The 13,091-nt window shown below is 33.8% G+C and overlaps 1 protein-coding gene across 1 annotated transcript in view; it reads right to left on the minus strand.

Moving 5' to 3' along the window:
- The window catches only part of LOC142341618 (protocadherin-16-like), a 233,810-nt gene that overhangs the window by 179,448 nt on the left and 41,271 nt on the right, over positions 1 to 13,091 (minus strand). Inside the window, exons 10-12 of the mRNA XM_075392706.1 lie at positions 5,455 to 5,616; positions 4,672 to 4,845; positions 2,704 to 2,814 (exon numbers count right to left, since the gene is read on the minus strand). Of these exons, the coding sequence (XP_075248821.1) occupies positions 2,704 to 2,814; positions 4,672 to 4,845; positions 5,455 to 5,616 (447 nt within the window). The remainder of the gene's footprint in view (positions 1 to 2,703; positions 2,815 to 4,671; positions 4,846 to 5,454; positions 5,617 to 13,091) is intronic.

Genomic DNA, 13,091 nt, shown 5'->3' on the forward strand with positions numbered 1-13,091 from the left:
AGCAATAAATTAATAGATAAAAAACTGGCTCAATAAACTCTTACAAATAAGCTAGCGAATAGCTCAAATTGGGGCATTAACTATTTCGTAAAGCCGAAGGAATTCATAAAAAAACACAAATGGCATATCTGAGGGCAAATAAATTTTCGAAAGAAAGTTCCTCGAGTACAAGAAAAATTGCTGCAGCCATGACACCAAAAACAAAAAATGTGGACTGAAAATTCCAGTAGAATCTCACCTTAACAAGTTTTCATAAAAACCAGCTGTTTGAGTCGTTTGAGAAGCATCCAGTGGGAAGTTTGATAAAAGCAAACTAAACTGTGGATAAATATTTCACACAAAAAACAGTCAGTGATTCTAGACGTTTCTTGAATGTTTCTCTTTAAACGTTCCTCTTGTGTTCTTCCAATCTTTTAAATCAACCGTGTGGCTAACTTTGAACACTTGCTGATTGACGTTTTGAAATATAGGCCATCATTAAAAAAATATATATAAAAACCGCATGAAAATTTACAGAAACATTTCTAATTCTATTTGACGGATTCCAACCAGCCACTTCTGCGCAAACGTTATCAGCATCTAGATGTTTGTATTATCGACTGATTCAGTAGAAACTAACGCAAAAAAGCCCCTAGAAATAATAAAAAACGGGTTCAGGAAAATTGACACCGCTTTGCCACTATTTCTGTAAATATGGTTTTCGTGATGTTTCTTTATATTTCAAAAAGACAAGAGTTAAATTCATATTTGGGCTCATAAATTTTAGGCTCATAAATTTTAGGCCCCAAGAACTACTCAAAGCTTAAAAATCGTATATAATTTTTTAATTTCATTCGAAAGAGAAAAATATGTCCTTGAATTTCTTGATAACCAAAATTTTTCAAAATACTTTGCACTTTGCAAAAATCTATTAAAGGACCAACATTGGTTAAGATCCTGTCAATTATGAAAATAGGTAGTTGGCTGGAAACTGAAAGTAATTTCACCTCTGTAACCGCAGGATTAAAAAGGATGTTGATTTTTTTTAAAAAAATTGTCATGCTTATACACGTCACAATATTAACAGAGACGTGATAAAGATGTTATTTACAGGCGTTATTTATTTATAGGCGTTTATTTATTTACATGCTTTATATTAAAGCGTTATATACTCATAGGCGTTATGTTAGAAAGATATTTCCCGGAATTGAGTCTCAGAGTATTTCAGCGCTGAACCCGCAAACATCAAGAATAAAAACTTAATTCAGTTATGAAACATTGCATCTACAGAATGTTTTAAATTTCTTTATGCACAGTTTTTCCTCATGTGATTATATTGAGGTGATAGAGTTCGCCCCGGCTAAATTAACCCCGTTTGGTCTGAAAATTACTCATGCACCTGAGCAGCATAATGTCATACTTTTTTTTGCTTACAAATGGTAATTATTATAGTAGTATACACGCTCTTTATTCTTAATCTAGGTTGTAGGTAACTACCACAAAACCCATTTAGCTTAGTGGTTAAGACTTGCTACGCAAATTAATTGATGCAAATAATTACACAAATACCCACAAAATAATTGTGCGAATACCACGGAAGTTGGGATCGCACATAAATTAAACCTTGTTGGCGGTAGTTATGCTGAACATATTATTTTTCATGAGTATACTTTACTCAGATATCAAGACTAGCCAGTGTAAATTGCAGCATGAACGGGGCCCTGGCCATCCTGAAAAAGTGCTCTTCCGTCAACCTCTAGGTATATATCGTTTCCTCAGAAAAAATTGAACTAGTGATTTCTTCAAGTGGTATTTAAAACATTTGTTGAATCTACACTAGCACAAGCATAGATGACAAAATTTTACATTTTTTTGGTGAACCCGACGTGATATGCTTACTTAAATCTTCAAATGAGTGGCTTCAAGAAGTGCTCAAAGTACAATCAGCTGAATACTCCGTCGCAAAATAGATACTTTATACTTCAATGCCGCAAAATAGTTATCTTTTTGAACTGAGACAAATCATTCGATTCATTTTAGTACAGATCTCCATTTCATACATTTAGATAACATTCCGAGAAAAGAATATTTTACATATCTCAAGCATTTCTTGTTAGATGAGACGTTATAGAACTTTTTGTTTAGAAGTTTCTTCACAGGGTCTCTATTTCCCTCAATCTTGGATGTTTTACTGCCTTAGCCCATTAGACATATAACAGCAGTAGTTCCGATCACTTCCGTACTAATTGAAGCAACATCATATATATTGAAACAAGAAATTTTTAATTCTCAACAATCAATCATGCATCTATTTTACATCCAAATAAATCTATATGTCACATGTAATGAGCCCCATTAGTCCCATATTGTAACAAAAAAATACGGACAAAAACGCTCACTAAATGAAGTTCACGTAAATTTACCTAAAAACCGCCTAGACTTACGGCAATTGTCTGGCAGTTCTGCCTCCTTCAAGAATTTTTACAATCACATACAGAAAAATGTAACACAAAAGTTCAGGTAAATTTACTTAAGCTAATCTTTACCTCTAAATGGTCTGAAATCCGAAATTTTTTTGAATATTTTGAAGACTGATCGCGGACTACCTCTTCAGGAAAATCAGAGGAATGTTTTCCTTCTTCAAGAGAGAAGCGAAACAGTTCCCAATCACATTTCAAATGGAGCACTAGTTTGAAGAAATTAAGATTTGTAATTTTGACTCACACATGAGTTCGTCATTGTACAAGTCGTTGCCAGCACCACAGTCATTCTTGCCATCACAAGTCAATCCAGTGGCAGAGACGGACACATGTGCTGAGATACCGACACACACGCCTGGAACAAATCGAAAGGCAAAAATTCTAAATCGTTTTTGGCCCAATCTTGTATTTTGACACTTTTCTTTCTTTGGCGGCATATTTCATTGCTGTTTTTCTCTGCGTGGAGCCCACTCCGTAGCATTTCTGCAAAAAATGTGCATTAAAAACTAGTTCTCAAATAAATCTAATGTAAATTTGAAATGAAGCTAATCCTCTACCTGAGGTGTGTTTGACTGTTTGCTTATCACCACAACACCTCTTCATAATTAAATCGACCGCTTCTTCTGAGAAAATTACGATACATTCTGCCTGAATTCAACGGAACCTACATAAAAAATGAGGTGGCGACTAGCGCTACATTTTTGAGTGCAATCAATTGAATTATTTCAATTAATGCAAAAACTTTCAGAATTTTAGAATTTGTCGTTTTCATTTCCAGGCAAAATTTTTGTGGTCCATTAATCAACCTAGTTCATTTGATATATAAAACTCCAATTACATTGGCACGTAGCAGGTCGACTAATATTGATTTAGTGTTTATTAATGTTTAGATACAATTGAGATTTATAAACATCAAATAAAATTTTGCACTAAAAAAATGAAAACGATAAATTCTAAAAAAAACGGTCTGTATTCTTATTGAAAAGAGTACACGAAAACAATACCATTTTTCAAGTCGTTAAACAGGCCAAAAAAGCTTTCACGGGTTGTTAATTTGATGACTTAAAGAAATCTTACTTCTTTATATCAAAAAATAATACATTTTGTTTTCAAAAAAGCCAAAGCGTACTCCGGTGACTGATTTAGAAGTATAAAGTATGTACCCCATTAAATTTCCTCGCCTTTTTCAACGGTTTTAATTCGATATCGGAAAGTGCTTCCTCAAAGGCAAATTTTGAAAATTATGGCGTTTTGTGGAAACGGGTGGCAATATCATTTTCATATTGCGAAACTATATTCCACGTTAAAATAAGTTATCCAATTCCACAATTTTGATAATGTAATTAATTTAAAACCTTATTGCCCAAAATTTAATTGTAATTACTTGGGACCAAATTCAACTCATTTGTTCTGGTGAAGACTGATTAGGGTAATTGTCAAACCACTAATTGTCTGCCTAATCCACCACTAGAATAGAGATGGACAACTCTGGAAATATCACCATTTAAGTTTTCTTTCATTACAATCTAATTGGAAAGATCTTTTGTTATTAAATACTGCATGTGGAAATGAGTTACTCAAAATGCAAACTAGTTTCAAATATATCAGAAGTCGAAAAAATTTTTGACCTAAATTTGCTTAACGTTACTAGTTTTCACACATGTTTATAACCCTAATCTTAACAGATGGTGGTGAAAGTAATAACAATATTGCGTAAGTTTTACTCAGGAAATCCATTATTGGCTACTTTATGGTCTCATATTCTCTAGTAAGACAAATTTTCCCAAAAATGACGCACATCATAGCTAAAAACTAGATAGTAATAATTGATTTCAGCTTTGGATTATATTTTTAGCAAAATGTTTCCCGTTAACAGTTCCTCTAAGTTTAGTTGGGCTAGAACTCATAGACCCCAATAACTGAGTTTATTAGAAAATAGGCGACTGCCCTTTCGCAGACATAACAAGCGTCTACCGGCACCGATATAAACCTACATTCAAAGACCTACCGACCAACTAAAGACGATTAAGCATAAAACAATCAAGTCCACTTTTATATTGAACTGTAATTCAAAGGTGGAAACAAGCGATAAAAATGAGTCAATTTACTTAAAAATTTGGTAGCGGTATAGGCTTGTAATGAGGTCTGTTACGGGAGGGGAGCCTAAAAGATCCTAGAGTAAAAGTTGTTATCATTCCACTCAGAAACCTACCAGACACAGAGCAGTAAAACTGGTTCTCTGTACATGAAGAATGACATCCTCCCTCATCTGAGAAATCCCCACAATCAGTGCTGCTGTCACACAGTTTGCTATTCAAGATACACTTCGACTTGTCCAAACAGAGAAAGTTCCCCACAGAACATTGCTCTGAAGCTCCCTCGTAACCTGAAATTAAAAATATTATTTCGGATAAACCAACTGCAAAAAAAACACTATTCGCACTGCGTGTGTTATTGGATTCTTTGCTTGTAACACCTTCCAATTTTAGAGCGTCTCATATATACAACGTTCAATAATTTCCTTTCGTGTCTAATGGGAAAGCATACATTTTTTTTTATCAAGGACTGAAAATGAAAGATTTCAAATCAGCGGAATGTGGTGGCCTTTTTAATATATGTCCTCAGATGGCTCATGAAAATTTTTCGTTTTTGATGCTGACATAAAAGAAAAACATAAATAGTATTCAATTTAAACTTGATTGTCATTATGACATTTTTATAGACCAGAATTTGTGTCTGTCCTACGACAGAGTTCCATGACACGGTTTATTTACGTTTGTCTCTAAAGAACATGCAAAGAGAAAAATCTCAAACAGCACATGACATTAATGACTTCAACGGGTTAACTCATTAATTACTGTTGCTGCTCATAACGATTGAGCAAAGTATTTGACACAATTTACCAAGAATTTGTTTAATTTACTATTTTCCAAAAAACTGTTCCCTAAAGGCTGTAACAATTGAAAACTAGTTGTTCATTTAGTTAAAATCTCACATCCATCTTCGTCAGCGTAGTTGTATGGTGGGCCACAGTCGTTCTTCTGGTCACATATGGAGGCCAGGGCGACGCATCCAGCAGCACCAGTGACCGAGTGAGTGGAGTTGCCACACTTGTATGGACTGGCAGCATCGCAATCGGAATCGCACTCGAACTCGTCTGCATAAAAGTAATTTTTCTCTTTTTTTTCTCATCACAATTACTTAATATCACAAAAAAAAACATAATGTCAAACAATTATTCGACTTCTCTTATTTCTTCCGGAAAACGAAAATATCTTTCAAATGTCACTTTTCTACTCGAATTGCGCAAATTTTCTTTAAATTGTTGTTCATTTCTCATTAACCAAAAAATTTAAATTTTTTTTCTATTTTTGATACACAGACGACTAATTGTTCCGACCCCTCTTGAGGGGGGAGGAACTATATACTCAACTGGGTTTTTTTGTTCAGTCAATTTTGGCCGATCGATATATTCATCCTAGAGAGTTGAGACTGGTATCATTAGAAAGCTTGTCCCGCGTAGAATATGGAATTAAAAAGATTGACAAGGAGATATCGTTTTTTGACAAGGAGATATCGAGGTTTAAACTTTCGAGAAAATAGAGTGAATTCCGTTGATTTCATTCACCTTTTTTCGGAATTTTTGACTAAAATTTCGCCAATTTTGATACAATTTAATAAAATTTTTCATGAAATGTTGTTGATTTTACGTTTAAAGACAAAACACATTGTCGGCTATTTTCATTGAATTTTTGTCAGAAATTCCGGCTGAAAAATTCACAAAATTCTGACTTTTTCATCAAAAACAGCACGAAATAAGTTTCTTTAGTCCACTCTGATTAAATTGGCAGGAAGTGCACACTCAAACACGATCTGTGTGGACTCAAAAGGGGGCTAATTCCACTTCAACTTCCTTTGAGAGTGCTCTGTAAATAAAACTTTGCCGTTTTTTGCTAACTTTATTCGTTGATTATCAAAAACGCAGCATTTTCTTTTGATTTTTTAACAAACAAAATATCTACATCAATGACATTCCAAAAATTAAATATTCCTAATGGACAATAAACACTAGCAGGACTAGTTCTGTACCAATCTTGGACCGTTACAATCCAAAAATAATTCGGATTGTCATCAGTCGGTTTTTTATAAAAAAAATTCGATCTTTTTTATATTAATTAAAAAACAGAACATTTCAAATCAAAGCTCACTAGTGATAGGTCCTATTGGCTTCCTAATTAGCTTGAAATTAATTTATCTGGTTGATTGCTTGAAAGCTTACGGTAGTTTTGACTTTTAAAAAATTTGATTTTAAAATAAAAAATGGCTTATTGAACTTTGCCTCCATTTTTCTCTTACTTTGGTCAACTTGTAGCTTAGTGTCAGAAATCAAAAAGTGCTCATTTTTTCTGCTGAATTCAAATTTAGTCTTTATTGTGGTTCTACGCCTTAAGTTATGGTGTTCTGCCTTTGATACTACTAGATTTCACAAATTTTTTAATTTTTAGGTATTTGCCCATTTTTCATGTTTTCTAATTTTGTCAAATTATCACGTTATTGTCAGTTCATATATCACATTTTTCGCGTTCAAAACAATGCACAATTGATAATATTTAAATCCTTAAAGATATAGATTGTGGTTCTTTACCGCTTCGACAATACTTTCTCGAAGAATTCAATTGAAATTTTTAATTTTGTCTTTAACTGTCGTTTTTACTTTGGCTTTTTAGTCGTATTTATTTTCGTGTACAATAGCCCGGTTTGATTGGTTTTTCTTGGAAGAGTAGATGAGCCGACTTTCCGATAGAAGATAGATAATGGCTTTCAAGACTTTGAAAACAATTGTTTTCCAAAATGAAAAAAAAACATTTCAACTTCGCAATTTTGTTCCTTTTATTGTCTGTTTGTTATCTGGTCTCGTTAATTAAAGGTTAAAGATGACAATATTTTTGTCAAGCGAAGGTGTCAAAAGGGATTGGTGTAACAAAATCTAATGTTTTCGTAATGTAATAAAGAATTCGTTATGATATTACTGGCTTCGACACGGGTTTTTCACAAAAAAATTTAAATTAATTTTTGACTTTTGTCATATTTGACGTTCTTTTTGTAGGTGTAAGACATGTTCTGGTTAATTGCAGGTCTCAAAGGCTTCCTTTGGAAGAACAAACGAACCTATTCAACTTTTTCATTTTGTAATTAATGGCTTTCATATCTTTGGAAATAAATTTTTTTCGAAAGAAAAAAAGTATTACATAATTTTGCGTTTTTTTCTTTTTTGTCTAATTGTTGCTTTTTTCACTAATGAGCGGCCAGATAATACAGTATCGGTGTTCGAAGAAGGTGCAATCGAACATATATTTGGGGGCCAAAGTACGGCTTTACGGCTTCCAAAGCATTTTCTGGCAAGTTTTAATTGATTTTTAGTTAGTTGTCTATTTGTTGTTCTTTTTGTAACTGCATAAAAATTTGAATACCAAGAGTTCTTAATTCCCTTCTATAGAAGCATTGGTAATTGAAAACCTATGGGATATTTTAGTTGATTCCTAATGGTTTTCATTACTTTGAAATTATTAATTTTTTTTGAAAAAATTCAGCGAATTATCTAACTTTAAAGTTTCTGTTCTTTATTGTCTAATTGTTACCAAGCTTTATTATGAACTGGTGAATAATCATTTTTCTTCTGGTGAATTACAAGTTATTTTGTTTATTTTCAGTTTCATCTGACGCTATTTTGACTTTGTTATTAAGTTTTGTTTTTTAAAACGGACATAAATTTTTTGATGTAATTATTGTTTGTTGTTGTTGTTTGATTTTACCGTTCGTCTTCGCTCGCTTTCTTAATATCGGCACATCTCATCAATCTAATGCATCATTTTTTACTCCAATGAGTTATTTGCTTTGGAGGCTATCTTTTCATTCATACACCAGTTTTTTTTTTTGAAAAATACTTGAATTTTTTGTTTTTTTTCTATCTGTTCCTCATTTGGTAGACAATTATGCCAAAATTGTGGATGAACGGGGTCGGAACCTTATGTGCGATCGCACATTACCGAGCCGCCTTGTTGTATTCCTATATAAACATGGTTTTTCTTTAAAAAAAACTAGGCCTAAATTTTAAAATTGCGGACCGAGTTTGATGCCGAAGAATCAAGTATCCGTGGAATTTTTAGAGCTGTCATACTAAATTGTATCAAAACAGAAACCTATCAAAGAATGAAAGAAGAAAAGAGTTTAATTTTAAATTAGGGTTATAGCATAAAGAATTTGAATTTTAGCATTCAAAGAAAATTCCACAATTCATCAAATGAAAAACAAACACTAGTAGAAGACAATTTTTCAGGATTTTGCCTAGTTGAATATATTTATGCTTCTACGCAATTTCCTGATAACTAACAACCTGACACAGCGAAACATGGTTGAAAAAACTATTTTGTCAAAACAATTCAGTTAAATGGTTATAAAAAAAATTAAAAAATATTAGAGACAAAAGAAGTCGAAGAGGGGGCATTTTTTTGCGACATAGTTTTGATGTATTATATATAAATATGTAACAAAATGTCTTAAAATACATAAAAGCTTTCAATTTGAATTTCGTAATCACAAGCAAATCTTTATTGTTGACATGTGCAAAATCTGTCAAATGCTACCGTACATTATTTGATATTATCACTTCACACTCAGAGCAACAGGTTGCTGAAATATAAAGATTGCATGTGCTTAGATGTGATGTTACTGTCGATTTCAGATCTATGAAAAAAAAGCTATCTGACAGAAATTGATGAATGATTTGACTCAGAACAATTTGATGAAAATTTTTGTACTCCCGAGACAATGGGGCCAAGGTCCTATATGGAGCTGTATTTCCACACTTCTCGTCAAAAAAATACAAAGATCACAAACATAACCGTTCATTGTCCATTGGTCATGAAATTAACACTAATGAAGATGGAACATAAACAAAAATGGAACCAATTAGCAAATGTTGTTCCGTGGGAAAAACCTATTTTGTTCTTTTGCAACGTTTAATATAAATAGACAGGACAGGAAAAGAAACTAACATTCAGTTCTGTTTACTTCAAAATACCTCTTATGAAACTTTAGACCAATACTTACTCAGAGGGTCTATAAAAACACAGAAAAATTTTGATACACAAATAAATCGAAAAGGTTGCAGCGGAAAAAACGAATTTTGACTGAAACTTAAACAAAAAACAAGATCAGCTTGAAAAATATAGAGTGCAAAAGGGCCGAAAGATGGACGGAGCAAGAGATTAAATAGAAATTGAAATAATATCAAGAAAAACAAATCAAAACTTCTCTAATAACTTTAAAGAAGTTTTGATTTGTTTTTCTTGCTATTTTTTACAATTTTCTCTAGCAAATTGTGAGGAAAAGACAAAAATACGAACGAAAAACATCCCCAGAAAAATAAGCATAAAGAACACTTTAACAGTTCTAGAAAAATTGAAGAAAAAACAGAAAGAAAACAATAAGGGTCAAAACAGAAAATGCTTTTCAAAAGTGTAAACATAAATCTTTTTTAAAAAAACAAACAGAAATTCTCCTCAAACACAACGAGGAATGCTATGAGATAAAATTTTATTGCTTCACAAATTTTTTATTTGATCCCTTCTTTAAAGATTCAATGATTGCTTAAGCCAAGGTCTTTTCACAGAATGCAATAGAAGAGCATAAACTATTCCAAAGAAATCTAGAGAAAAAAGTAACCCATCAAACTTCAGACCAAAATATTTATTACCAACAATAGCTGGAGTTTTTCAAAATTTAGGTTAAAATACGGTTTCACGTTTAGTGTAGATCAATCAAGTCTCCAGCTCAGTATGCTTTTTGCCAAAAATTACTAATCCTGCTGTTATTTTTTAGTGAAACATTGCAACAAAAACTAGCTGTAAAAGCAGACGCTTCGTATTGAAGTTGTTGCTTCCAACAGGGCTCATAGGCAAAACGGTGGGCTACAGGGTTCTGTTTAGATACCTTTTCTTTTCCTAATATATATGTGAATGATAGAGACAAAACAAAAGAATGAGAGAAAACGTTTGTTGGTGAATCGGAAAAATCCTATTCGCAAATGACACAGATTAAAAACATTAACTAAATCAGAACTCAATATGAGCAAACATAAATATGAGCAGAAGAAAACAACTTTACTCTTAACAGTTAGAAAACAAAGTCATTTTTGTTTAAGAAAAACTCCTCACAGCAAAATTGGTTAACTTATTACCAACGGGAAAAACATTGAAACTGTTGATGCAATTTGTTAATTGGGAACAACAATGGACAATAATTTGTCAAACAAATTTGTAGAAAATTTTAAAGCAAAACTCACAAAATTTATTGTTCCGTTTTACAGACTATGATAACTCTCTTCTTAGCTTGCTTCTTCCTTTTTTTATCTTTTTAGAGGCGGCTATGTAGATGCTAGTGCCAAGTGCTATATTGTATGAAGACAGAGTTATCGTTGCAATATCCTTTCTAATAAAGGCTTATAATTGCAAGTTTTTGCTAAGTGCTATTCGGAGCGCGGGTTCGGTAAAAACGTTCTTTTTCTGCTATAAGTTTTCAATTCGAGTAATTTAGTAAGCAACTGAACTGTACTGAGCAGAATCGTCTGTATGAATTTCAAGATAATAAATGCGTGCTGTATGAATTTACAAAAAGTCTTTTTCAACCAATCAAAATTTAGCATCGTCATATTACGGCTCTTTAGAAAAAGCGGAGGCGATGGGTTTCGAACCTTTAATCTTATGATTATAAACAGGGTTGCCTAGTGTGCTGTGCCAAGTGGGTCTTGATTAGTGGTATTGTCAAAGTCAAGGGATTTACTGGGCTAGTTAAGTATAAATGGAAAGCAACATCAATAGTGGTTTGTTCTAAGTTTTTATTGAGTATTCCAGATCAAAAGGCTGAAAGATAACTTTCTGTTTGCTCTTTTGTGGCCTCTTGTTTCCTCATCTGATGTATGCGAAGAAATTGAGCTGGGGAACGCGACTGCTGTATGTTGTGAAAAGAATACTACATTCCGCGTTGGCCAAGTGGATGTGAGTTTCGTGCCATATCGGAGCCATATTTGTCCAGTTGGTGATGGAGGGATTGGAGATTTGTGTCCTCGATTCTTGCCAAGTTTTTTAAGGATGTTCGTGTTGGTCGTGGCAGGCGTAGTAAGCATGCATTAGAAAAAATAGAGGCGTGCAGTTTTGTACAAAAATAGATTAAAAGTGTCTGATTACATAGTGGTGAGGCTGTATTTGTAGATTGAGGGCCTCCTGACCGCCCACAACTCTCCTTAGGTGAGGCATAAGTGTGCTTCGTCTTGGTATGAGGGCTGTTTTTCTCAGGACGTCCAGGTTCGTGGGCTCGCCCTGCCAAACGTACGTAATTTGCACGTAGGTGCGGTGAATCGGCGTCTCTGGTATGCCCATTTTTATTAGCAGGGCGAGCCTCCCGTCGAATGAGAAGAGTTGTGGGGGTTCAGGCTGATAGTTCATTTGTTGTGTTTTCTTCGCTGCCGTTTTCTTCGCTGTTGAAAATAAAACTGAGACTGAATGGATAAAGTGATGAATAGTTTTTTTTTCTGAGTAAGGTTAGAGTGGCAGGCCGTTCATTAGATTTTGTATCAGTGTAAACAGTTGTTTGATAATCTCTTCGGGTTTATTTGTATTTTTCCCAGGAAGATAAATGTAGTAGTGATCTGTCAAGTGTGGCAGTTCCATTTGCTCCACGTTGTGAGGGGAGTAGAGTAATGAAGTAAATCCCTCGGCATGGCAGTGAATGACAGTCACTAATGGAGTTTTCGGAAGTAATTCCCTCGGTATGGCAGTAATTGATAGTCACTAATGGAAGTTTTGGAGGAAAGTAAATTGAGAACAGTGTGATTGACTGCTCTATTGATAAAGTTATTCAGAATACGTTTACTGCGAAGAGGTCAAACTTTAATAGCGGCGTTATTCATCGATTGTTGGATCTTTCATCGAAGCTTTGCAAAAACGATTGTAATAACAAAGAGACGGGATATTCTATTTTATCAAAGTATGGACACTAAAAGGTTCGTTAATTACTTATAACAATTTAGGATTTCATAGGCTAGCATTAATATTTTTTTTTTGTAATTTTAAACAGAATTATCGTGTTTAGAACGACACGAGGCAGACAAGATTTGCTAATCGAAATGAACGAGTTCAAACATCAGTACTACGATCGGAAAAAATTAATAAGTCTGGGATGGAAAGAAGTGGAAACAGTCGATGGGCGGGGTATAAATAGTTGGAACTCCTTAAAGAATAAGTTAACTATAGAAGGTAAAGGGGGACTGGTTGGAGAGAATGGTTGGCCAAAGGTACCATTGGCAGTAAATAATGGAGAAATGTTGGGATTACAAGAAAGCTTAGTAGAAGCGTTCCGGGGCTGTAGAGATCAGGGCGATGTGTATAATTATGTTAGTAAATTAAAGTTGGAGAGTGGTGATAGCAGGTGGTATCAAGAAGTTGGGTCGTATGCTGGTTTGTGCAATTCAAGACGTTTTGTGTGGATGGTTTGATGAGTGGTGTTTTGCCTGATGGTTTTACTGGTGTAAGGAGAGATGCCATGGTACAATGGAATGAGTGGTCGACGGCAGCA

The sequence above is a fragment of the Convolutriloba macropyga genome, chromosome 6, assembly GCF_964194025.1.
Source record: "Convolutriloba macropyga chromosome 6, txConMacr16.3, whole genome shotgun sequence".
NCBI lineage: Eukaryota > Metazoa > Xenacoelomorpha > Acoela > Convolutidae > Convolutriloba > Convolutriloba macropyga.